Below are 26,189 nucleotides of genomic sequence, written 5' to 3'. Positions count from 1 at the left end.
TCGTAAAAACGTGTTTTCGAAGTTTGCTTCGGTTCAGATGACACCTCAAATACAGTAATATGGTATAAAAATAAGTGACAGGAAATACGCTGTGCTGAAGCTCTGTATGATGACGTGTTCTTGCAGGTTTATTTGAGTTCAGGTAAAGAGAAATGAAAGTTTTATAAACACTTATTTCGGAGGCGTGTTTCACTCCAGGGGAAGTGAGCAGAAACTAAACCAAAGAAATGCAAGAACAGGGCGTACAGATGCGTTATGAAAGGGTGTTCTGGATGTGTGACTCACAAAAACAATATTAAAACCAAAAACAGGAGATCTGCAGGTTGTCTGTTAAACCTTGAAGTTTATTAAGTAGTGATCAGCAGTAACTTACTGGTTTGCCCCGGTTCTTGTCTTCCAGTCCAGGACTTGTGCTGGGGAATGAGTGTGGTCTGTGGGCTCTGGCGGGAACAGTCACACAGCGGGGACGGGGGTATCCTGTTCCTGCTCTGATGTTCTCTCCTGGAACCTCCATTAACGTGATCTCAAGAAAAGAGAGTGATTGATTGGCTTTGAGTGCCTTGTGAAATTCTCGGGGCTCGACCCTGTGTTTCGGCTGCGATGCCGTCGAGCGATCATCTGCTGTGAGTTCCCTTGTGGTGTCCCCATGTGACTGCGTGTGCCCGTGTCACTGCTGTGTGTGACAGTGGATTCCTCTCCGTCGCCCCTCAGGTGTTCCTGGGTCTCCTCTCCGTGGTGCAGCTGGACTGTAAAGAGTGCGCTGGAGAGGATTGAGCTGCTGCGGTGGAGGAGTGTGAGATGTGCTGAGTGTGAGATTGACGAGCGCAGGCGAGCGGCGGCTCTCGCCTTCCTCCCGAACTTCGGTCTGAAACCTCACGAAAGCTCTCGGCAAGGTGTCACTGTCCTGCAGTCCAGGCTCTCACTACGGAGCTCGCCAGTTTGACGTCTTGAGCGGTTTTTCTCAGCCTCTCGTTTCTCTCCCTCACGATCCTGCGCTCCTCCGGCAGCAGTTTCTCGTTGTTGGCGATCTTGGCGAGGATCTCGGCGTGCTGTTTCATCTTGCGCAGGTCGGCGATGCGGTCCTCGAAGCCCGGGCGGGCCTCCTCTTCCTCGTTGCGGATGAGCAGCTCGATGTAGGCGGCCGTGGACAGAGCGTTGGGCTTCAGGGCGATCTCCTCCAGCCGCGCCAGGCAGTTGGAGGACAGCCTGATCAGCTGCATGATCCAATCCTCGATCGTCTCGAAGTCCATTTCGATTTTCTCGAGCATCTCCTTCGTCGACATGAACTTGCCGGAAGCCTTCACAAAGTTGTCCTTGAGTTCTTTGACTGTTTTCATGACCTTCACCACTTCGTACTCCCACATCGTCATCTCGGATATGTGAGCGGAGTAGTGGCAGTTACCTGGACAGATCACACAGAATCCAGCGTCATCCATGACGGCGCAGAGATTGATTTCTCCTGGCGTGGGAAGGAAACATCCTGAATGGCACGAAACCAGACAGTTGTTGCAGTTTGTTGATAGATGCTTGGTGTTCTTCCGTTTCGGGACCAGCTCCTCGATCTCTGTCTCGAAGTTCTTGTTCTGCTCCATGTTGGCCTGCTCGTTTTCCAGACATGCCCTGATCTTCATTTCGCTCAGCTTCGCCAGCCCGGCCGAGATCTGAGGCAGCAGGCTCGCCATCGCCATCTCCAGCCTCTCGCGCTCCTCCAGGACTTTCTTCGTCAGCGCCAAGTCCTTCCCCTCTGTCTTCTCCAACGTTTGGGAAAAACCTCTTCAGCTGCTTCACGTTGTTCGTCCAGACAATTTTCTCCAGCTTGTTGTCGTCCTCTTCCTCGTCGTCACTCCCGGAGCCCTCCCCGTTGGAATCGGTGTCGGGCCTCTCGTTTTGCGTGTAAAGGGGGGGAGTTGTTTGCCCTTCCGGTTCTTGCGGCAGGGCAGGCCCGCGGCTTCGATGGCGCCCAGGACGGGGATGTCCTTCCCGTCCACAAACGTGACGAGGACGAGGATGTTCTCAGCGATGTCCTTCCCGAAGATGGAGAGGATGGAGTCGAAGACGTACTGCTGGATGGAGGTCAGCCGCGCCAGAGACGCCTGGACCACGAAGCACACGGTGTCGATGTGGTCCACACTGCCGGGGCTGGTAAAGAAGCGCTTCACCTGCTCTGTGATCAGCTTGTCCCGAGAGAGTCCCCGCGTGTCTCCGAACCCCGGGGTGTCGATGACCGTGAGGGAGTAGGGGACGACGAATCCCTTCTGGTTGTGGAGCTCGTAGGACGTCACGATGGAGGTCTGACTCTCCGCCTGCGAGCGGTTGGTCTCCTCGTGGATCAGCTTGAATCGAAACCGATCCTCCCACTAGACGCCCAGGATGTAATTGATCGCGTTGATGAGGGTGGTCTTCCCTGCCCCCGTGGCCCCCAGAAGGATGATGACCTTATTGTTCCCTTCTTCTACTTTCCTGCCGAACGTGAAGCGCTGGAAATGCTGCTCGTCGGTGGGCTCCTGTTCCAGCGACAGCCTGTATAAGGAAGGCTGCCCGCGCTCTATCAAAGTGGAGAAGTTTAGGAAGTGGTCGCTCTGTACTTTAACACGACTGACGTTTCCTGACTTGACTCTGCTGTCCTTCGGGATTGTTATTGGAGTCTCGGAGCTCGGTGGACTCTTGCCTTCTTTGCCACAGTCGGAATAAACCCGGACGATGTAGGAACTTCCTTCCCTCAGGTTCTCCAGAGTGCACACCCTCCCTCTGACTTTGAGCTTCGTCCATGTTTTGCTGTCTTGCTCATCTGTTGCCCCCTTGAAGACCTCTCTGTATTCAACTTCGTAGGAAGTAACGCTGACTCCCTGTCCCACAGAGGTGGGCATGTCCCAGGTGACCGTCATGGAGTTTGGTCCTGTTGATTTCTGCTGAGGAGCTCCGGGGGGGGCTGAAGGAAGCGTCTTGCAGGAAGGAGTTGCGTCGCTGGCACAGCCGACTCCGGGTTTGCAAACCGCCCGACAGCCGAATCGATACGAAGCATTCAGGTCCAGCCCCGACACGGTGAACTCTGGCTTGTTGTCATCGGTGTCCACTTCCCTCCAAGCTGAGTCGCCCGGCTTCTGGTACAGAACCCGATACCTCGCGATCTCGCCCGCGCCGTACTTCGGCGGGCGGAACGCCAGCTGGACGGAGTCGTGCAGAGTTGTCAGCACAGCCGGTACCCCCGGCTGGGAAGGCAGCTCGAAGTGCTTGCTGGCCAGAGCCCCCCTTTCGAAGAGGTAAACGGAAGATCCGATGTGGACCTCGTCGTAGATTGACGCCACACAGAACTTCACGTTCGGTCTGCCTTTGTTCTCTCTCTCGAAGTCTAGGAATAGTCTGACCACTTCAGGGTTATGACTTCCCCTGACCTGAACCATTTTCCCCGTCTTCCCTCTGGCTCGAGATAAGGAGCTAGCTCTTCACCCGTCCCTCGTTCGGAGGAGGTCAGATAGCTTTCCAAGATGTTTAGGTATTGCTCCCTTTGCTTCAGCGATGTAAACGCAAAGCACACCACGTACTCATTCGCCGAATCGAGCACGACTTGGTCCAGGTCACTGCTGGAGGGGGCCACGGTGACGTCGCTCGTGATCTGCAGGTAAGATCTCAGCACGTTCAGCTCCCGCTCCTTGTCTTCCAGGAACTGCGCGAGCAGGGCGTTTCGGAAGGGGGAGCGCTCTCTCCCGCTCAGGAGGTCGACGAGTCGGCCCTCTTCCTCTCCGCCTCCGCGGATGACCGGCAGCAGCCTGGCCAGAGATTTCTTAAAGACCAGCTTGTACTCCACGCACAGGTCTTTAAACCGCAGGAGTTTCTGGTTCATCTCTGGAAACTGGATCGCAATCGCGTCTTTCATCAGATCTTGGCACCGCACGATATAATCATCCATTTCGTCTAAAATACGCTGGGATCGGCGAACTAACCCGATGCTGATTTGCCTGACGATTGTGGCAGCCTGGGAGTCCAGTTTTGTCAGTGGGTAAAGCCAGACTTTCATGGGCACGGTGTGCTCTCCGTCTTTTCCAAGCAGGTGTTGGAGAGATGAATAGACCTTGATGGCGTCTTGGAACGTCACCGGATTCTTTTCCAGAGCAAAATCCCCGTAGAATTTGCAGTTGAACTTGTCCGCCTGCTGGCGTTCCTCGTCCGTCATTCTGAGGGAGGCTTCGCCTTCGATTGACACACACGGGATCATCTTTATCGCCGCGTGCAGGCTGCCCTGGACGTCCTGCTGCTTCTCCTCTGCCGAAACCTCCCGGTCGAAGACGAAGAAGGCCTGCGCGCCGTACAGCACCGCCGTGACGACGTGCGTGGCCGACCCCTCCTGGAAGACGTTGCTGTGCTGCACGTTTCCGGCTCCTCAGCGGTCCATGCTGAGCTGCTCGAAGCGCGTGGTGGTGCGGTACTGCAGGGTGACCCGCGACTGCTTCTTCGAGGTCTTCTTGTCGTTCAGGTAACTGGCCGAGCCCTTCACCGAGACCAGCCCACAGAGGAAGCTCGCCTCCAGGGAGGCCTCCACCTTCAGAGCGGACGCCTTGTCCTCCGTGGAGTTGGACGCAATGATCTGGAACTCGGTGTTCGGCTGAGGACGCACGTCGATGTCTTTCTGCAGCGTCTCGGCGTCCCATAACGTGATTCCTGCGGGGAGACAAGAAATAGAAGAGGTGTTCATGGGGCTTTGCAAGCTTGTTGCGCTACAGGGAGTGATCTTTCAGCTGCGCGGTCAAGTGTCGCTGTAGCGTCCCTGGTGGTCTAGTGGTCAGGATTCGGCGCTCTCACCGCCGCGGCCCGGGTTCGATTCCCGGTCAGGGAATGTCAGTACTCTTCTGGGGCGGGGCGGAGCGGTGGCTCTGTGGCTGAGGATCTGTTCCTGTGGCTGGAAGGTTGCCGGTTCAAATCCTGCAGCCAGCAGAGGAATCCTACTCCATTGGGCCCCTGAGCAAGGCCCTTAACCCCAACTGCTCCAGGGGCGCTGTCCAATGTCTGACCCTGCACTCTGACCCCCAGCTTCTCTCCCTGTCTGTGTGTCTGTCTCATGGAGAGCAAGCTTATGCAAGAAATTGTATAGGGGCAATAAAGCAACATTATCACATTATTATAAATCATAATCAATGTGACGGAGATATAAGCGCAAGGCGAGGCATCCTGACCACGAGGATGAGGCTGAAGCCCCACCACTGATGCAGCCCTCCAGTGAGAGATTTTGGTTCAACAGGCCCGTTGGGTTATTCACAAGCATTTAATCACTGATCACTGATCGAGGGTGTGATGGGAGCGTCTGAGATTCACATTCCCTGAAGGGCAGACGGGAGATTTGGGCTGCCCGACGCCAGACATAGGAACAGATGACGAGTGACTGCTTGCTGATTCCACGTGGTGAACAGAAGGATTTAATAGCGAGTGATAAGAATGAGGAACTCGGAGCAGTTTCAGTGGGATCGGGCTTCAGTGCAAGCGTCCAGTTCTTCTGGTCCTTTTGTCACGACTGAAACAACGAGGATGAAAAACAAACGCCGGCCAGAGCGATGGGAGCCTGTCGGAGTTTCCACTGTGGGTTAACGCTAGGGGACGACACGGCACCAGACTGGAGCCAGATGGAGTGTCCACCGTGGGTTAACGCTAGGGGACGACACGGCACCAGACTGGAGCCAGATGGAGTGTCCACCGTGGGTTAACGCTAGGGGACGACACTGCACCAGACTGGAGCCAGATGGAGTGTCCACTGTGGGTTAACGCTAGGGGACGACACTGCACCAGACTGGAGCCAGATGGAGTGTCCACTGTGGGTTAACGCTAGGGGACGACACTGCACCAGACTGGAGCCAGATGGAGTGTCCACTGTGGGTTAACGCTAGGGGACGACACTGCACCAGACTGGAGCCAGTCGGAGTTTCCACTGTGGGTTAACGCTAGGGGACGACACGGCACCAGACTGGAGCCAGATGGAGTGTCCACCGTGGGTTAACGCTAGGGGACGACACGGCACCAGACTGGAGCCAGATGGAGTGTCCACCGTGGGTTAACGCTAGGGGACGACACGGCACCAGACTGGAGCCAGATGGAGTGTCCACTGTGGGTTAACGCTAGGGGACGACACTGCACCAGACTGGAGCCAGATGGAGTGTCCACTGTGGGTTAACGCTAGGGGACGACACTGCACCAGACTGGAGCCAGATGGAGTGTCCACTGTGGGTTAACGCTAGGGGACGACACTGCACCAGACTGGAGCCAGTCGGAGTTTCCACTGTGGGTTAACGCTAGGGGGCGACACTGCACCAGACTGGAGCCAGATGGAGTGTCCACTGTGGGTTAACGCTAGGGGACGACACTGCACCAGACTGGAGCCAGATGGAGTGTCCACTGTGGGTTAACGCTAGGGGACGACACTGCACCAGACTGGAGCCAGATGGAGTGTCCACTGTGGGTTAACGCTAGGGGACGACACTGCACCAGACTGGAGCCAGTCGGAGTTTCCACTGTGGGTTAACGCTAGGGGGCGACACTGCACCAGACTGGAGCCAGATGGAGTGTCCACTGTGGGTTAACGCTAGGGGACGACACTGCACCAGACTGGAGCCAGATGGAGTGTCCACTGTGGGTTAACGCTAGGGGACGACACTGCACCAGACTGGAGCCAGATGGAGTGTCCACTGTGGGTTAACGCTAGGGGACGACACTGCACCAGACTGGAGCCAGATGGATATGACTGGAAGCTGGGGAGGAAGTGACCTCATCATTGACACTCTGTCTCTGGGAACACCAAGGACTGTGAACGTGGGGGTAGAGTGCCTGACGATGCAAGAGGAGCTCAGTTGTGCCAGACTATCAGGCAGCATGGCAACCAATAGGATTCAGTAGCGTTCTGCAGAGTGTGGAGAGGGAGACATTGAAGGAGCTGCGTCTTTGATGTGTAGAGAAAACTTATCAGAATCTAAGGAGGGCTCATACAGCTCAGCTCAGTATAGCTCTCTCCTGGAATCTGTCATAGAGCTGAAAGACAGGTCACCTCAGTGTGAGTCTCTCACCTGGAATCAGTGTGTCTGTCAGGGTCATACAGCTGGAGACAGGTCACCTCAGTGTGAATCTCTCACCTGGAATCAGTGTGTCTGTCAGGGTCATAGAGCTGAAAGACAGGTCACCTCAGTGTGAGTCTCTCACCTGGAATCAGTGTGTCTGTCAGGGTCGTACAGCTGGAGACAGGTCACCTCAGTGTGAGTCTCTCACCTGGAATCAGTGTCAGGGTCGTACAGCTGGAGACAGGTCACCTCAGTGTGAGTCTCTCACCTGGAATCAGTGTGTCTGTCAGGGTCATACAGCTGGAGACAGGTCACCTCAGTGTGAATCTCTCACCTGGAATCAGTGTGTCTGTCAGAGTCATACAGAATCCCCAGCTGGATCAAACGAACGCATGACCCCAAACTGTCTGGATAGCTTCTGTAAAAACGTTTTCTAAACCTTAGAGTTGTACAGTTTTAGACGCTTTTTGATTGTGCTCTCTCATAAATTACAGGAATTAGAGCCATGATTGGATCAAGGATAGGATCAGAGCCACGCTCCTCGCCAGCTCTCCCTCCTCTGTACCCAGCCAGTGTTGAAGCTGATACCGGAGACACTGCTGTACACAGAGAGGGGCGGGAGGGGGGGATCAAGCCGCACAGCCCTGTTGTTGAAGCCGATACCCTTTAACTGATGACTTCCAGTCAGCAGCAGGGGCAGTCGATCACTCGGGATGCAGAAAGCAGAACAGGACACCCAGTTATCTGAAAATGTTACTTTATTAAAACTTCTACAAAAAGATTCACGACAAGAACCAGACGAACCCGAGAGCCTTCGACACGCCAGCGCCGCCCAGAGGCAGCGCGAGGACCGCAGACGGGGAACGCACCAACGTCTCCATATATTAGTGTAACAATCTGTCCCGTACGCTATGTACAACATTAGTAGTCGGCGAAGAAGAAGGAAAAAAACACAAAGACATCCAGTGTGTCACGACAGCAGTACCTACAGCGCCCACGCCCCTGGGGTAATATTCACCCCCCTGCCCCGCCACCCTCACCCCTAAACCTCAACGCTGGCCGGCCGAGCCCCCCGTCCCCCAGAACACCCTGGACTGACTCCACCTGCTCCTGTCCCGCTCCGCACAGCAGCGCCCCCTGTGGCCGGAGGTGTGACACCGCGGGGCTGAACCCCAACTCCCCCTCCCTCCCTTCCCCACCCCCTGCTCGGCACCGCTCCCCCCCATCTCAAACTGGTGGAGCAAAAGTTTCTAGCACCTTCTGTGCTCCCCTGTCCCCTCCGACACCCCGCCAGCTCCCAGATCATTCCCCTGCCTCCAGCAGCCACCTTCCGGACCGGGCTGGGCGGACGACCGCAGAACCGGCGCTCGGGGGGAGCCGGGCCGCGTCACGACTGCGGGCGCCACGATCACAGCCAGTTTCACATCGATCGCCGTTCCGGGGCGACCTGTTTGTTCTGTAGTGTGAACAGTGACGCACGCGCACGACATGAGATTATTAAAACAGACAGACGTGAGAACCTCCGCGCACACACACCGAGCGAGCAGCAGAGTCATTTCTCCTCCCCGCCGTTCGTGACGCAGGTCCGCTTGTCCACGAGCCGCTGAGGCCCGATCACGTGGCTCTCGCGTCTCTCCTGCACACCGGGGCGCAGAGACGAGGAGCCGGTACCCCAAAACTGTTCTCCTGGTCTAACAGGACTGGACAGTGTACTGACCAGGGCCAGTCACAGTGAATGGATCAGGAGCGATCGATCACATGGAGATCCTGACCAGGGCCAGTCACAGTGAATGGATCAGGAGCGATCGATCACATGGAGATCCTGACCAGGGCCAGTCACAGTGAATGGATCACATGGAGATGCTGACCAGGGCCAGTCACAATGAATTGATCAGGAGTGATCGATCACATGGCGATCCTGACCAGGGCCAGTCACAGTGAATTGAACGCCACCAGGGGGCGCACAAGAGGCTCAGCCCTCAGGGCCGCCCCCCTCCGAGCCCACAGAGGACATCCTGCCCCGCGAGAGTCCGCAGGCCGGAGCTGCTCCTGCTACACCATGTTCATGGCGTCCTCCAGCAGGAAGCGGTGGATTGCTGGGAAGGACGGCCGCTCCCTGGACTCCCGGCTCCAGCAGCTCAGCATCAGCTCGTACAGGCCCTGCGGACACACCTCCGGCCGGGACAGGTACACCTGGGGACAGGAGAGAGCAGAGAGAGGGGTGAGTCTGCAGGACAGGAGAGAGAGAGGGACAGGTGAGTCTGCAGGACAGTAGAGAGCAGAGAGAGAGACGGGTGATTCTGCAGGACAGGAGAGAGAGAGAGACGGGTGATTCTGCAGGACAGGAGACAGGAGAGAGAGAGAGACGGGTGAGTCTGCAAGACAGGAGACAGGAGAGAGACAGGTACACCTGGACAGAGAGAGAGCAGAGAGACGGGTGAGCCTGCAGGACGGGAGCCGGGGGACGAGAGGGAGGGAGAGAGACGGGTCAGTCTGTAAGACGGGTACACCTGGAACTAGAGAGAGACAGGTCAGCCTGCAGGACATGAGAGAGAGACAGGTACAGGTACTCCTGGACAGGTGTGGCTGTTACCTGCTTGCCCTGGTCTCTGAAGAACTCTCCAGCGTTCTCGATCACCAGCTCATCTGTCATGGAGGCGTAGGGCTGCTCCTTACACAGCCTCAGCATCTCCCAGAGGGTCACCCCAAACGCCCACACATCGCTGGCCGTGGTGAACTTCCCCTGGGGACAAAGACACATGGGGTTCCGAGGTCATTATGAGATTTATCAAACAAAAATTCTAACGATATCCTGCTCTTCACCAACCCTTCAAGCATCCTCACCAAGTCTACAGACCCGGATCCAGAGATCTTATTTTTCCGAGTCTTGTAGATGGTGAGTTTGGCCTGGCCCAGCAGAAAATTGGCAAGGAGGGTCTGAGTTTTCCGTTTTTTTGTACGACCCACCCCAAACACAAAAATAACATCGTTGAAGGCCAGGCCGAGGTTGGTGAAGAGCCGGATCAGTACGGCAAACATGGGCGACAGGCGGGGGCAGGCGCTGTAGCAGTGGAACACCGTCTCCCTCTGAGCGCAGAAGGGACAGGCGTCAGACACCCCCGGGTCCAGAACCGACACAAACGAGTTGACCCCAAGGATGGTGTGCAGGACCCTCCATTGCAGATCACCAGCCCTCTTGTTGAGGGGAAATCTGTAGAGGCTACCCCAGGCAGGCCGGACGTCATCCGGCACTCCCAGAAGAGCCCTCCAGGGAGTGTCAGGGAGAGCGGACAGCTGGGCCTGGTGCCTAGATGTTACGACTAGTCTGTACAGACATTTCCCCCCAACACCAGCTAGAGACCTCTCCTCTGAGGCAAGGTGCTCAAGGAGAGATCCCGTCGGTCCAGGACTGAGCGCAGGAGACACTAGCAGACCAGGGAAAGGAGGCTGTGTGGTTGGAAGGCGATGATCCTCAAACAGGCCCTGGATCAGCAGCATCTCCTCGAGAGGCAGAGCAGAGCGAAGCTGACTAAGAAACCTGTCTACACACCGCCGTGAGTGTAGTCCCAGCACGTCACACGCCCACTCCACCCTGCGCCAGCAGCCCTGATCCACGTCCAGCAGGTGGTGGAGCTGTGTGACGTTGGCGTGGACCAGTCTGCTGGTGAAGTCCAAGGAGCGGCCCGGTTCTATGTCCATTCGTGGATTGTGTATTAATGGTTCTCTGAGTGTCCAGTATAGACTGGGCCGCTCCTCTTCTCTCTGCACGCGCAGATGCCTCCAGGTCTCCAGGAGACTGCGCTGGAAAGGCAGCAGTGGAGACAGGTCAACCCTGCTGGTGTCCATCAGGAAGAGCACACAGTCGAGCCCGAGGTGTCCTGCTCGACGCAGCAGGGTGAAGGTCAGCTCCCTCCAGGACAGCGAGGCCAGGCCGAACAGCAGCTTCTGCACTGCCTGCAAGCGAAAGGCGTCCACCCGGCTCCGGATGTCGATAAGTCCTTGCCCTCCGTCCTCTCTGGGCAGATAGAAGACGCCCCTCCGCAGCCAGTGCAGTCCGTCCCAGAAGAAGTCGAGGAGCGTGGCCTGCAGCTCCTCGACCAGTCCGGCTGGTGGCTCCAGACACACCAGGCGATGCCAAAACATCAAAGCCACCAGGGTGTTGACAATCAGAAGCCGGCCTCTGTAGGAGATCTGGGGGAGCAGCCAGCGCCAGCGGTCCAGACAACCTTTCACTTTTTCAAGGAGCCCCTCCCAGTTCTTTTTCACACTGGCCTCATCCCCCAGGTGTACCCCCAGGTATTTGAGTCCCCCTCTGGTCCAGCTGAGCCTCTCTGGCAAGACTGGGGGACCCATCTCGCTCCACTCCCCCAGGAGTAGGACGCTACTCTTGGCCCAGTTTACTTTGGCTGATGATAGCCACTGGAAATCATTCAAAGTTGTCTGTAGCGCCCTGACATCCTGTTCTCCTCTGACCACGACCATGATGTCATCAGCGTACGCCGAGATTTTGACAGTGGAATCGGGGCAGCCCGGGATGGACAGGCCCCTGATGACCCGGCGCAGCTGATGTAGCAGAGGCTCAATGGCAAGGGAGTAGAGCATTCCTGAGAGTGCACAGCCCTGCCTGACTCCCCTCCGCACTGGAAACAGAGCACTCAGCCCTCCGTTGACCTTTAGCACACTGAAGATGTCACTGTACAGCACCTGAATCATGGCAACAAAGACGGGGCTGAACCCCGAAGACCTCATGGTCCTCCACAAATACTGATGTTCAACCCTATTCTTTGATATAGCCTTTGCCCTTTCCTGGTCTAACGAAATGAGACCAGTATCTAAACCCAATAGTCTGGAGGTGGCCAAAACATCTCGAATCAGAAATATGTTATCAAAGATTGACCTTCCGGGCACGCAGTACGATTGGTCGGAGTGCACCACGGACCCCAGCACCACCCTCAGCCTGTTGGCCAGAGCCTTGGACAGGATTTTATAATCCACAAACAGCAGAGCAACAGGTCTCCAGTTCTTAATGTCACACAGGTCCCCTTTCTTAGGCAGCAGGGTGACAACAGCTCTCCTGCAGCTCAGTGGCAGGTCCCCCTGCTCCAGACTTTCCAAATATACATCGAGCAGGTCAGGTCCCAGCACAGCCCAGAAGGCACGATAGAATTCGGCTGGCAGGCCATCGAGACCAGGGGTCTTGCCATTGCTCAAGCCACTGAGTGCGGTGGAGAATCGGACTAGCCTGGCCAGAGAGAGGGTATTCCCCTTGACCTGAGCCCAGGTGTACTGCTTCGTGTCCCCATGACATCTCCTCCAGATGTCAGTGAGGTCAGACTTGACGAGGATCCTGCGCAGCTCCCTGGCCGACAGGCCATGTGGCTCTGCGTGATTCCTGTCCAGTGTGCTGCTCTCTGTGCAGTTAAAATCACCCCCAGGAAGACCAGCTCTTCAGGCTGGCAGGTCGCCAGTGCAGTCTCAAGCTCCCTGAAGAGGGTGACCCTCTCCCCGCCGTTGGTGGGTGCGTAAACGTTAATAAAAACAAAGGTTTTCTTCCCAAGAACTACTCGCACGAGTAGCAGGCGACCCTTCACCACCTCCTGGGCGGCGATAGAGAGGGGCTTGAACCCCACAGAGAGCAGCACCGCGACCCCCACGTTCACAGGGACCCGTGACTGTACACGATGTCCCCCTGCCACTCCCGCTGCCAGGCGACGATGTTGGAGCTGTCGGTGTGGGTCTCCTGCAGGAAAGTCACCTGCAGGCTCTTTTCTTTGATAATCTCCAACACGGCAGCTCGCTTCAAAGCTCTCCGGCACCCATTGGTGTTCAAACTCCCTATCCTAATGTTGCCTATGTTTGCTGAAAATAAAAAAAGAAAGAACATAAAACACAAACAGACATGTAGCACGCAGACGGATAGTGATGTGATGTGAGGGACAGGACTCATTCGTGCTGAGGTGCGTTTCGCGGTCCTGCCTTGATCTTACCTAAAAGGCTCTTCAGGCGCCATCTCTCCTGATCACTGAAGTCATTCGCACCCGAGCCCCTCTCCGGTGTGGGGGGCTCCCTGCTCTTCTGAGGGCTGCGGTGGTCCACTCTTTACTGTCTGCTCTCCTGCTTGGGACACCACCGGCTCGGGCTCACCTGCTCCCTCCAGCGATCTCCTCTCCTGCACCCCGGCCGTGGGCTCTGACTCCCCGCTGCCTCCCTGCGCTGCTCCGCTCCCCGCTGCCTGACGCTGTCGGCTGGCCTCCTGTGCGCCCTGGGGCTGAGGCTCCCTGCCCGTCTCTTCCTCCACCTCCGGGCAGTTCTTCACCACATGCCCCTCGCTCCCGCACCTGAAGCACTTCATCGATTCCGAGGTCACGAATACAACATAGTCACAGCTGTCAATCCGAAATTTAAGGCCCACATTGATCTCTTCTGTGGGTTTTTTTTAAGATGACGTGCTTCAGCTGCGGTGCCCTGCAGCCCAGAGGGACCCTCCTGATCGGAGGGACCACCTGTCCGTACCGGGACAGCTCCCTCTCCAGCAGCTCATTTCTCATGAACGGAGGCACGTTGGAGAGGGTGATCTTTCGAGCCGGGGCCGCGAGAGGCAGTACCTGGGTGAAGGTGCCGTCCAGGACGACTCCCTTCTCCACCAGGGTGTTTGCCAGATCGGTAGATTGCAGGAAAATGACTATACCTCCACTCATGCGGGAAGCGGACCTGATGTTCCTGCAGCCCACGACCTCCCCGACCGCAAGAACGCACCTCTCAAGCGGACAGAACTCCGCAGGGGAGATTTTCACACCATGGCGTCAAGTTAGTTTCTCAAAGGAGAGGTCTGGAGGATCAGAGCCTCCAGAACCGGCCATGATGAGAAAATAAACCTCGCTTTTCCCCAAAAAAAGACAGAAAAACACAAAACCAGTGAAGAAACACCGCCACACGATCAAACCCACCAAAGCTCCGCCCACTCACTCACTCAGTCTCGCGAGAAACAAAGAGAGAAACAGGTACAAATTCACACTGAACAACAACACATTGGAGCACACATCCAGCTACACATATCTCGGTCTCACCATCAGCTCTTCCGGGAGTTTTGACCTGGCAGTGAAGGCACTGAGGGAGAAGGCACTCAGGGCTTTCTACGCAATAAGAAGGAGGCTCTTCAACATCAACCCACCAACAAGAATCTGGCTCCAAATATTTGAAAGGGTAATCCAACCCATTGCCCTATACGGCAGTGAAGTGTGGGGTCCCCTCACAGACCAGGATTACACCCAATGGGACAAACACCCCACAGAAACTGTTGAAACATCCTCCGTGTGCAGAGAAAAACTCCTAACAACGGGTGCAGGGCCGAATTAGGCCAGGACCCACTATTGATAAACATACAGAAAAGAATATTAAAGTATTGGCTACACCTAAAAAACAGCGACCAAAATTCCTACCACCACAAAGCCCTGCTGAGCCCAAAGCAGAGCCCCCTGAGCCAGCTGGTCCTGAGGCTCACTAACCTGAGCCACACCGACACTAACCAGCCTCAGGACAGCACTGCTAGAGCACCACAACCCAGACTCAACCACATCACAGCACAGATCAAACAGCAATATCTCACACACTGGGACACACACACACAAACACAACATAAACTGGAATGCTACAGAACCCTAAACAGACAATACACACTAGCTGAATATTTGACCAAAATAAAAAATAACAAACAGAAACAGACCCTGACAAAGTACAGGCTCAGTGACCACAACCTGGCCATAGAAACTGGGCGACACAGGCAGACCTGGCTGTCCAGAGAGGACAGGCTGTGCTCCCACTGCCAGCGGGGAGAAATAGAGACAGAGGTGCACTTCCTACTGCACTGTGACAGATACTCTGGGATTAGAGAAACATTCTTCCCGAAATTCAGAAATCTAATCCCAGAGTTCCCACACCTGCCAAAACCACAACAGGTCCCAATCCTACTGGGAGAGGGAGGAGGGAACTCAGTTGATCTGGCAGCACAGTGTGTGATCTCCTGTCACAGCCTGAGGAACAGTGAGTCTGTCTCCCAATAATGCACCAGCCCCCAACAGTATATGTCAGTATTTTATAATATGTCTTTGTTGTAAATGTCTGTAGATTTTATTTTACTTCTATTTTTTGTTTTGTTCCATGTTAATTTTATTATTTTTATTTGCTTTGGCAACACTGATTGTACCCATCGGTCATGGTAATAAAGCACCTTGAATTGAATTGAGAGAGCGAGAGAGAGAGCGAGAGACCTGAGAGAGAGAGGGGTTCATACAGACACAGTGGGACAGTACTGTGTTTAGCGTGTTGTCACAGTGGGACAGTACTGTGATCAAAGTGGGGCGCTAGTGTTCAGTGAGAAATCACAGTGGCACAGGACTGTGTTCAGTGTGTGATCACAGTGGCACAGTAGTGCGTTCGGAGTGTGATCACAGTAGGACAGTAGTGTGTTCGGAGTGTGATGATTGTTGGACAGAACTGTGTTCAGTGAGTAATCACAGTGGCATAGTAGTGTTTTTAGTGTGGCATCTGAGAGGCACAGTTCTGTGTTCAGTGTGTCATCAGAGTGGTACAGTAGTGTGTTCACTGTGTAATAACAGTGGTACAGTAGTGTGTTCACTGTGTAATAACAGTGGGACAGTACAGTGTTCACTGTGTGATCACAGTGGGACAGTACAGTGTTTATTGTATGATCCCAGTGGCACAGTACAGTGTTCACTGTGTGATCCCAGTGGCACAGTACTGTGTTCAGTGTGTGATCACAGTGGGACAGTACTGTGTTCAGTGTGTGATCACAGTGGCACAGTACTGTGTTTGGTGTGTGATCCCAGTAGGACAGTAGTGTGTTCAGTGAGTAATCAGTGTACAGTAGTGTTCACTGTGTGATCAAAGTGGCACAGTAGTGTGTTCAGTGAGTAATCACAGTGGTATAGGAGTGTTCACTGTGTGATCAAAGTGGCACAGTAGTGTGTTCAGTGAGTAATCACAGTGGGACAGTAGTGTTTAGTGAGTGATCACAGTGGCACAGTACAGTGTTCACTGTGTGATCACAGTGGCACTGTACAGTCTTCAGTGTGTGATCAGAGTGGTACAGTAGTGTGTTCAGTGAGTTATCATAATGGGACAATACAGTGCTCATAGTGTGATCACAGTGGCACAGTAGTGTATTCAGTGTGTCATCAGAGTGGCACAGTACTGTGTTCAGTGTGTCATCTGAGTGGGACAGTAGTGTGTTCGGTGAGTAATTACAGTGCGACAGTAGTGTGTTCAGTGTGTGATCACAGTGGTACAGTACTGTGTTCAGTGTGTGGTCACAGTGGCACAGTAGTGTGTTTAGTGTGTGATCATAGAGGGGCGCTAGTGTTCAGTGAGAAATAATAAATAATAAAGTAAATAATAACAACGTAACGTGGGTTTCGGCACGTCTACCTAGGCTGCAGCTGCTCCTGCATTATGTTTCATGTAAAAGTCTTAGCTTAGATTTTGTTTGCAAAAGACAAGCAAAATCTTTAAATGCAAATAACAAAAACTAGACACAACCGCAGTCCATACGAGGCCCCCTGCTACACTTTCACTGTTAATTCATTAAAGCCCATATTATCTGTGCTTTCCCTCACGATAAACAACTGCACCTGAATTGACACATCTCTTCTTGCTGAGTCCTTCGCACAACAAACGAAATTTCTCACCGGTCAGAGACAACAATTCTAGTGGAGCATATCTTGTCTTTGACAGGACTTGTAGTGTTTTTAGAGAAACCAACAAGGTCAGTTCTATTTCTTGTGTTTATCACCGTCGGAAATTACTCTCCAGTCAGCTGATTTGTACACCGTGTGTGCAGTTCTTGTGTGAAGGAGATTGTTACTAGTATTAGTAGTATTACTTAGTAGTATTATTACTATTAGTAGTAGTATTACTACTATTATCATTATCAGTAGTATTAGTAGAGTATTAGTATTATCAGTAGTAGTAGTAGTAGTAGTATTAATAGTTATTAGTATTAGTAATTTATAATAATACTAATAATTATTAGTATTATTAGTAATAGTAGTATTAGTAGTAGTACTATTGTTATCAGTAGTATTTTAAGTGTTAGTAGTAGTACTATTGTTAGCAGTATTAGTGTTAGTACTGTTGTTATCAGTGGTAGTGTTAGTGTTAGTAGTAGTACTGTTGTTAGCAGTGGTATTATTAGTGTTAGGGGGTCATCCAGTTGGGGCTGCACACAGGTGGTGGTAGTGGGATCCCCATGTCCTATAAAGAGCTGCACACTGGTGGAGGTAGTGGAATCCCCAGGACCTGTAAAGAGCTGCACACTGCTGGCGGTAGTGGGATCCCCAGGACCTGTAAAGAGCTGCACACTGGTGGCGGTAGTGGGATCCCCAGGACCTGTAAAGAGCTGCACACTGGTGGCGGTAGTGGGATCCCCATGACCTGTAAAGAGCTGCACACTGGTGGCGGTAGTGGGATCCCCAGGACCTGTATAAAGAGCTGCACACTGGTGGCGGTAGTGGGATCCCCATGACCTGTAAAGAGCTGCACACTGGTGGCGGTAGTGGGATCCCCATGACCTGTAAAGAGCTCTGAGTGGAGTGTCCAGGAAAGAGCTATAGAAGTGTATTATTATTAATATCATCCAGCCCGAACCCCAGCGAGCGTGACTCCCTGACCCTGACCTCTCTCTCCCCCAGGTGCAGAAGCGCCCCCCGGCGGCCGAGCCCCGCGGCTCCGCTCAGCAGCTGCTCCTGCTGCTGGTGGCCGCGCTGTGTCTCCAGATCTACGTCTCCGAGGAGCCCAGGTCCGAACTGGCGCTGCCCGCCGCCAGCTTTCCCCCCGAGGGGCAGGGGCAGGGAGGGCAAGAGGGCGGGGGAGGAAGAGGGGGCGGCGGCGGCCGAAGTGACGAAGACCGGTGAGGTGCTGCTCCTGGTCGGCGTCTCTCAGCTGCAGCTCCGACCTGTGACCTGTGACCTGTAACCCCCCCCCCGCCCCCCTTCTGGGTGGAGTCCGACCGTGACGGGAGAGGCCCTCGAGTCCGGCCCGATACCGATACCCATACCGGCCAGCCGGACCCGAACCCGAGCTCGGACCCGGACCGCTGCCGCCCGGAGAGGGGAGTCCGGGACTCGTGGGCGGAGACGCCCGTGGCGCCTTATCGCTCTGTTTGTTTATTTATTGATTTCCTGCGTGGCTTATTTATCTATCTATCTTATTGACGGAGAGACTCGTGCGTCTTATTGATGGAGAGTATTTCAGTGAGAGCGGAGGTGGTGCTACTCTTCCTTCACCGTGAGGAAATGGAACGGTTCTCCATGATTTGTCATTGTATAATCGATCGGTCGATGGCAGCGAGTGAAATGATCGTGGGGTGGGGGTGTTTCACTCCCTTCTCCCACCCCCACCCACAAAAACAACACCACCCACGCTCCCCGGCGAGAGACGGAGTCCTGGACTTCCGGTTCCTGTTGCTCTCTTGTGTGGGAATGGCAGGCGAGCCCCAGGCGTGGACGTGTTTCTGCGTCGCTCAAGCAGACTCCCACGGACACGCCTGTGAGGTTGCGGGTCGTCTTCATTTTTAACCTTGCGTTCATCGTGAGTGAGGGGAGGGGAGGAGGGCGGTTTCTCCTCTGAAGCCGACTGAGGTCTTTGTGTTTCCTAAGTCCCTAAGTTTCCTAAGAGATTTTATTTCAATAAAAAAGGAAATTGGACCTTAAAAACAGGACAGGAGGGAGTATTTCGCCACAGTAACGCCCAGAGGACTAAGACTGACCGCCCCTTGGTCCGAAATCCCCAGACCCCACCGGATCGCTCTCCTTTCTCCGCCTGGCCGTGGCCTGGGGTTCCTCGTGAGGGAGGGAGCCCCCGGTCTCTGTATGTTCTGTGAGCAGATGAATAAAGACGGAGAAGCAGCGGTGTGGTTTGTGTTTGTTCTGGGGAGGGATTGACGCTGCAGAAGAGCCGACTGAGGGTCTGCGTTGGAGCCGGTGGAAGAGAGGAGATTGTCCTCAAACTGTACTCGTCCCCAGACCGTCACAGGCTCTGGGGGGGCGGCTCAGACAAGGGGGGTGGGGGGAGGTTGGGGTCAATCTGCGCTCAGGCATCTGCGGTTAAGAGGGGGTCTGTACACAGAGAGGGGTGGGAGGGGGGAACAAGCCGATGAAATCCTCAGGTCTGTTATCTACTGTCTGCTCTCCTTCTCTCTCTGGCCTGCTGTTTACCCAATCTGTCTCTCTCCTGAAGCAGTTCAGCTCCAGCCTCTGACTTCTGGTGCCTTGTCTCCCCCTGGCGGGGACTGCGCAGTACTGCAGTGCCTCATTGACTTCATAGATCCAGATGGGTGTGGACCCCAGTGTCCCGACTGCTGGTCAGTACAGATCCCAGGACACTGTGTGTGAGAGTAGGGGTGTGGACCCCAGTGTCCTGACTGCTGGTAAGTACAGATCAGGACACTGTGTGTGAGAGTAGGGGTGTGACCCCAGTGTCCCGACTGCTGGTCAGGGGTGTTGCTTAGTCGGGGTTCGGTCTGTACTCCCCAAATTCCCTCTTCTCAGTTGTTTGCAGGTGGGATGAAGTGGGGTCCCTGACTGTAAAGTGCTTTGGAGATCCTTTGAGATAAACTTTCCAGAACCCCAAACAAGAGAGTTTGCTTATGAAAAATAATTTTAAAAGTATTTTTAAATTCCTAAGTGATTAGATATACCAGAAACGTTCATATCAGGCGGCGCCCAAGACTTCATTCTGCTCTGGTGAGTAAATCATTAACTGAACCCAGTAAATTTATCAAGGGCCACTGAGAGGACATAGTCCTGCCCTTCAGATCAGCAGGAAGAGACGGAGAGAGAGAGATGGCAGAGTTTAGGAGCTTAGTGCTCAGCCCTGGTGAGTTTTCTCTTGTTCTACCTGTCAGAGTGTCGGTAAGGGAGTCACTGAGGGTCTCTTCTCTGTCACAGAGCACAGCAGCAGCTGGAGAAGTGTCTTCCTGTCTGCTGAGAGTGTGTTCTGTCTGTCAGACACACGGGGTCTGAACAAGGAGAGAGACCGGAACTGTTTTACTTTCACTTTCTCTTCTCAGCGATCAGAGATCGGTTCTGTCAACTCAAGCTGTTTGAAATTCACTAAATATAAGGTGTTTATTAAAGGTAGAATGATTGATGTAAAGCCTGACTGTGTGCTGATGGTATTGGATTCACACTGTTAGTATTCATGATGCTCAGACACGCTCAGATATGATCGTTTCCTGTTTGTTGCTCAGGGGCCGTGTTTATTGTACAGCTGATAATACCAGAGAGGAATCAGTACAGATGAACAACAGAGGAATTTATTTGGCCCATAATTAGTAGTGATTCCAGGTTCTCGTGCAGCTGTTTCTCCTGTCCTGACTGGGTAGCTTGTTCCCTTCCTCAACCCCTCTCTGTGTACAGTAGAGTCCCATGTCCTGACTGGAGGAGCTCATCCAGCTGTGTCTGGAGAGAAGCCAGGGTATCATCTTCAACAACAGGGCTGGGCAGCTTGTTCCCCTCTCCCACCCCCCTCTGTGTACAGTAGAGCCTCCCACTCCTGATTTTAAGTCTTAGTGTTGCTTTGAGCCTCAGTGTTAATTCTGAGGAACTTTGAGGTGTCAATATCTAACTGGTCTTTAATGATGACTGACTGTCACTGAGGATGTTGAATATTTTCTTTGTACGTGGTTCCCTATCTTCACCCTGTCAGTGTGGGACACTCCCTTCAGACTAAAGAGACTCAGTTCCTCCAGCTTGTCAGTTTCACTGTTTTTGAACTAACATCATGCTAGTTCTCTTCAGTGTGGATCACAGTAGTTAGTTTCTAAGCGGTTTGAAACTATACAACACACAGATTTCCCAGCCAGGTGGCTGAGTCCCAAACATTTCTTTATGAAATGTGACATTTTAGACTCACTACTGAAGAATCAGGATGGACTGAATGATTTTACAGTTTTTTACATGTATTTTTAAAATAAGGTGGTATAAAGGTTCATTCTGAACACAGGAGTCCCATATGTGTCAGAACTGCCACTGGACACTCAGAGTGTTAGTGGGACTCTACAGGGCCCTCCTGAAGTATTGGCGCCCTTGGTAAAGATGAGCAAGGAAGACATTGGAAAAATGTCTGTGTTGTTTATCAGATGAGAGAACATCTGGAACTCCTCAGTGAGAGAGTCTGGAGAGACCCAATAGTGCTGTTCACCTGGTGGGACACACTGGGAGACACAACCATTGAGCAGCACATTGAGAGAGGAGGGAAGGAGCTCCAGTATCTGGTGGAGAAGTGTGGGAACAGGTTTCATGTTCTCAACAACAAGAACAGGGGTGACCGCACTCAGGTCACAGAGCTGCTGGAGAAGATAGAGGACATGGTGGCAGAAATGAGTGTCTTTCCTTACATGATGGACAGAAAACTTCTGCAGAAGATAGAGAAGAGGAAGTACAGTACTCTCTCTGTACAGCACACTGACACACAGCTCTCTCTCCTACATCACTGATCCTCTCTGTACGACACACTGACACACAGCTCTCTCTCCTACCTCACTGACCCTCTGTCTGTACGACACACTGACACACGGCTCTCTCTCCTACATCACTGACCCTCTGTGTGTACGACACACTGACACACAGCTCTCTCTCCTACATCACTGATCCTCTGTCTGTACGACACACTGACACACAGCTCTCTCTCCTACATCACTGATCCTCTGTCTGTACGGCACACTGACACACGGCTCTCTCTCCTACGTCACTGACCCTCTGTCTGTACGACACACTGACACACGGCTCTCTCTCCTACATCACTGACCCTCTGTCTGTACGACACACTGACACACAGCTCTCTCCTACATCACTGACCCCCTGTCTGTACGACACACTGACACACAGCTCTCTCTCCTACATCACTGACCCTCTGTGTGTATGACACACTGACACACAGCTCTCTCTCCTACATCACTGACCCTCTCTCTCAAGGTCCTGTAAGAATATTAGTGCGAGTCACGAGTTCACAACAGGAAGAGAGTTCGCTCGGATTCACTGACTGTCCCTTCTGATCCAGGATGATCCACACTTTCTCTAGGAGTGTGATTAGACTTCGATATGAAGTAAGTATTCTAAAATACAGGAAACAGAGGGATCCTGAACACGCAGAGGAACCCAGATGTCTGCACAGCGCGAGAATCACAGTGGACTCTAAACACAGTGAGCAGCATCACACCAGATAACCATAACGAGCCCATTATCATGATGATGGTGTCAAAACAGCAGTCAGGTCGTCTCAGAAGATCAGACAGCTGTATTCAACAGTTTGTAGCAACTGAGATACTGAGACAGACTCACGCCTGTCACTCTGTGGTGCTCAGCTCTTTCTTTCAACAGGTCCAGCAGCTGAGGAATATTCACCTTGGGCACCTGAGACTGGGGGCTCACTGTCTGGGATACCTGAGACTGAGGGCTCACTGTCTGGGGGAGATGAGCCTGATGAAGTTAGCAGAACCAAAGTAAGTGTTTGTACCTCCAGGAAAAGTCTTTCGGTCTCCTCCACACCTGTGACATCTCATCTCCCACACTGGAGAAACACCTGAGTCTTTACCTCCACACCTGTGACATCTCCTCTCCCACACTGGAGATGCACCTGAGTCTTTACCTCCACACCTGTGACATCTCCTCTCCCACACTGGAGAGACACCTGTATCTTTACCTCCACACCTGTGACATCTCCTCTCCCACACTGGAGACACACCTGTATCTTTACCTCCACACCTGTGACATCTCAATTCGTTTTCAGGTCCCAGGGAACGTGACTGAATTCACTCCTGAAATAAAATTTCAGAACAGGAAGGAAACCTACAGGTACCTGATATTTTGGTCTTTTTTGCCGTCCTTTGCTTAACAAGCAAAAATTAGATTAAAACATAGGAAGTCCTGAACATCACTAAAAGGCATATTTTGAGGCCGAAAGACCTTCAGGACCAACAGAATTCCAAAACACACTGCTCGATGTTACATACAGACCCGTTGTTTGTCTCGTTATTTTAAATGCACAGTTTCCTGTGGTCCCAGTGAGGAGCTGCCAGATGTCTGTTCTGCTCACTTGCACGACAGCGGTCTAGGTAAACTCCATTTCCCACAAGGCCACTGGTCTACTTCCTGTGCCACTCCTCCCTCTTGACTCGCTAAGCTGCCCGTCAATCATAATGTCATCCCGGTCCAGCCAAGTATCTTGCGGTATCTCAGCGGAAGCGCTCAGTTGCTATGGTAGTGGACTCGCAGTTTATCTGAATAAAAGTCAGCAGAAGGGATTTTCACAGTCACATCTTTTTCCAGAGACTCGCTCTCCTGCAACCTGACAGCTTCACGGAGAAATGACACTAAAATAGATACATTGCTTCAGTCTCGCCCATCACTACGGTCTCCTGTGTACTTTCACACGAGACTGAAACTTAAACACTCGGAGCACTCATATCACGTATCATTAGTCCTTAAAACAATAACGAGAGGAATTCAGTAGCTTCTTCTTAGCTAAGGAAGAGGTGTGAGTGGGGCCAGCAGGGGGCGCTCACCCTGCGGTCTATGTGGGTCCTAATGCCCAAGTATAATGACGGGGACACTGGACTGTAAACAGGCGCCGTCCTGCGGATGAGACGTAAAACCGAGGTCCTGACTCTCCGTGGTCATTAAAAATCCCAGGGTGTTTCTCGAAAAGAGTAGGGGTGAAACCCCACTGTCCTGGCCAAATTTCCCATTGGCCCTTACCAATCATGGCCTCCTAATAATTCCCATGAATCTATGAATTGGCTACATTACATCACTCTGCTCTCCTCCCCACTGAGAGCTGATGTGTGGTGAGCGTTCTGGCGCACTATGGCTGCCGTCGCATCATCCAGGTGGGGCTGCACATTGGTGGTGGTGGAGGGGAGTCCCCATTACCTGTAAAGTGCTTTGAGTGGAGTGTCCAGAAAAGCGCTATATAAGTGTAAGCAATAATAATAATAATAATAATAATTAATAAGGATAAACATGCCAGACTGCAGTAGGGAAGTGTGGAACCTCAATATTTCTGTGTCTCCAGTGTCAGTGCTGTGTCTTTGTCACACAGTCCTGCCCCAGTTCTCTCTTTGTGTCACTGTACTGCAAGCGTAGAATTTCTTTATTTTGTCTTCAGTGTCAATTCCCTGATGTCTGTGGTGTCCCCTGTCTCTGTGGAGTGTTGAAAGTGTGGTGTCCTCTGTCTCTGTGCAGTGTGTTGACAGTGTGCTGTCCTGTGCAGGTATCTCTGCCCGTCCGCGGGTCAGTTCTGGTGCCGTGTCACTGGGCTGGTGTTTGTGATGGCGTCGGGGGGCGAACTGGAGTATCAGACCACACACTGGGACATGGCGCTCCTGTCCCCCACTGGCCAGCTTCCTGCAGGACCCCTGTTTGACATACACTGCCCCCAGGGGGCGCTGACGGAACTGCAGCTACCTCACTGCGAGATCGATGGCCGTGAGTCTCAGGCGATGTTAACAGTTTCTGTATTGACAGTGAGTACAGCTTCAGCTCAGCTACAGCAGGAGACTCTACCCTCTACCACTGAGTCTGGTGACAATTTGCCCTCTGTGTAACAGTGTGAATGAAGATGAGGTTGCTTCTGGGATATGCTGGACTCATCCTTTTCTCCAGCTTCTGGAATCTGTTCCAATCCATTACTGAACCTCAATCCCAGGGCTTCATTACTGGCCCTTAATTAATCTCAGTTAAAGGCTTCATTACTTTAATTCAGTTATTCATGGCCACCGAAGTCCATGTCACATCGTTAACAGAAATAATCAGTGATCTTCAGCCCTAAGTGTCGTGTCATGTCACTAGGTTGAAAGATGAGCTGGAATGGAAGTCAATGAGGAGCAGAGCTGGCTCTTGTGAGCCTCTCCATTCCGGCAGTCCTCTACTGTGGACGTGACTGATTGTCGAATCACACTGGAGCCAACGTACTCAGGTTTAACCAAGACAAGCTCCTCCAGCATTGAGTTGATGGTCTCTGGTTTACAAACCCATCTCACTGACCCGGCACTTGAGGCCTAACTGGCAAATACTAACCAAGGTGGTCCAACTCCACAAAGGTGCTGCACCCACTGCTCTGAGCCCAAAGTTTTATAGCTGAGAGGGATGAGTCCTTGGAACAAACAGGGAACAGCTGGGGTGGAGTCTAGGGGTGTAACTGAATCGTGGGGCTCTCCTACTGGACTGGAAGCTGTGAAGATGAGCCCAGTCTTACAACAAACAGCCAAAAGGATCATGACTGTCTCAGTGTCTTCCTGTAGGCAGGAGTGACTTCCTGTCGGTGGCCCATGTGAGCTGTGGTAATCTTGAGGTGCTGTCGCCCCTGGAGGTGACACAGACCCATGTGAGGGTGTCCATCGCTGGCCTGTCCCTGTGGGGCCTCGTGAAGAGCGTGTTCAGATTCAATGTCAAGGGACAGGTGCTGCTGTTCCTGCGGCCGGGGGATGGCGTGGACCTGCTGCCCAAGATGAATGTGTTTGTGCTCCCTGAGAACGTACTTCTCAGCCAGGTACAGGGGACTTCCTGTCTCTGTCTGTCTATCTCCCCAACACTTCCTGTGTCTCTGCCTGTCTACCTCTCCAGCACTTCCTGTCTCTCTGTCTGTCTACCTCTCCAGCACTTCCTGTCCCTCTATCTGTCTCTCCAGCACTTCCTGTCTCTGTCCGTCTGTTTCTCCAGCACGACGTCGTGGCATGTTTCTGTTCCCCCGTTCCCAGCAGTGTCACCCTGTCCTCTCCTCTCCTCCACAGGTCACCGAGCAGCAGGACTGCAGGAGCTCCCTCATTCAGACGAGCTCAACCTGTAAACTGACACCGAAAGCGACGTACAGAGTGTCCAGCAGCAGCAAGAAGACTGAGATAATCCAGCCTGAGGTAATGGTTCGCCTGTGACACAGACGGAGATCACTGGCCTTTATGACCCAAACTGTTAAGAGAGCATGAGGGAGAGACTGAAAGATCTAGAGAGAGAGAAGCAGGAAAGACTCGGGTCATGAAAGGGTGATCTGAGTATCATCAGTATCATCAGAACAATGAAACAGGTGGACCCATCCAGCAGATACACAGAGAAAGGAAGGGGCCCGAGTACTGACCCATGAAGA

The 26,189-nt window shown here is 53.1% G+C and overlaps 3 protein-coding genes, 1 non-coding gene and 1 pseudogene across 4 annotated transcripts in view; 3 read left to right on the top strand and 2 right to left on the bottom strand.

Moving 5' to 3' along the window:
• LOC148671925 (GTPase IMAP family member 7-like) overlaps positions 1–26,189 on the top strand; it is a 396,318-nt gene that overhangs the window by 278,514 nt on the left and 91,615 nt on the right. The gene's annotated exons all lie outside the window — the stretch shown is intronic.
• The window catches only part of LOC148671932 (uncharacterized), a 49,784-nt gene that overhangs the window by 21,999 nt on the left and 1,596 nt on the right, over positions 1–26,189 (top strand). Inside the window, exons 3-7 of the mRNA XM_088632759.1 lie at positions 22,430–22,551; positions 22,839–22,903; positions 24,321–24,535; positions 25,351–25,598; positions 25,840–25,962. Of these exons, the coding sequence (XP_088488885.1) occupies positions 22,430–22,551; positions 22,839–22,903; positions 24,321–24,535; positions 25,351–25,598; positions 25,840–25,962 (773 nt within the window). The remainder of the gene's footprint in view (positions 1–22,429; positions 22,552–22,838; positions 22,904–24,320; positions 24,536–25,350; positions 25,599–25,839; positions 25,963–26,189) is intronic.
• LOC148671935 (uncharacterized) lies at positions 325–4,810 on the bottom strand (annotated as a pseudogene).
• On the top strand, positions 4,760–4,831 carry trnae-cuc (transfer RNA glutamic acid (anticodon CUC)). Its single transcript has one exon. It is a non-coding gene; the product is annotated as a tRNA-Glu (tRNA).
• On the bottom strand, positions 8,985–9,772 carry LOC148671933 (epithelial discoidin domain-containing receptor 1-like). The gene is made up of 2 exons (XM_088632835.1): positions 9,628–9,772; positions 8,985–9,227 (listed from the first exon to the last, which is right to left on the bottom strand). The coding sequence occupies exons 1-2, from the start codon at positions 9,721–9,723 to the stop codon at positions 9,087–9,089; spliced, it is 237 nt and encodes a 78-aa protein (XP_088488961.1). The 5' UTR covers positions 9,724–9,772; the 3' UTR covers positions 8,985–9,086.

Source organism: Lepisosteus platostomus, chromosome 5, assembly GCF_059453375.1.
Source record: "Lepisosteus platostomus isolate fLepPlt1 chromosome 5, fLepPlt1.hap1, whole genome shotgun sequence".
Classification (NCBI taxonomy): domain Eukaryota; kingdom Metazoa; phylum Chordata; class Actinopteri; order Semionotiformes; family Lepisosteidae; genus Lepisosteus; species Lepisosteus platostomus.
Note: the sequence above shows the minus strand (reverse complement) of the source record. Positions and strands in the feature narration are given on the sequence as shown.

Bases quoted from the DNA above. Each gene is read 5' to 3' on its own strand.
- LOC148671933 (XM_088632835.1), bottom strand. From the start codon at position 9,723: ATGCTGAGGCTGTGTAAGGAGCAGCCCTACGCCTCCATGACAGATGAG. The intron at 9,228-9,627 runs GTAACAGCCACA...TCCTGTCCCCAG, and splicing joins TCAGAGACCAGGGCAAGCAG to GTGTACCTGTCCCGGCCGGA.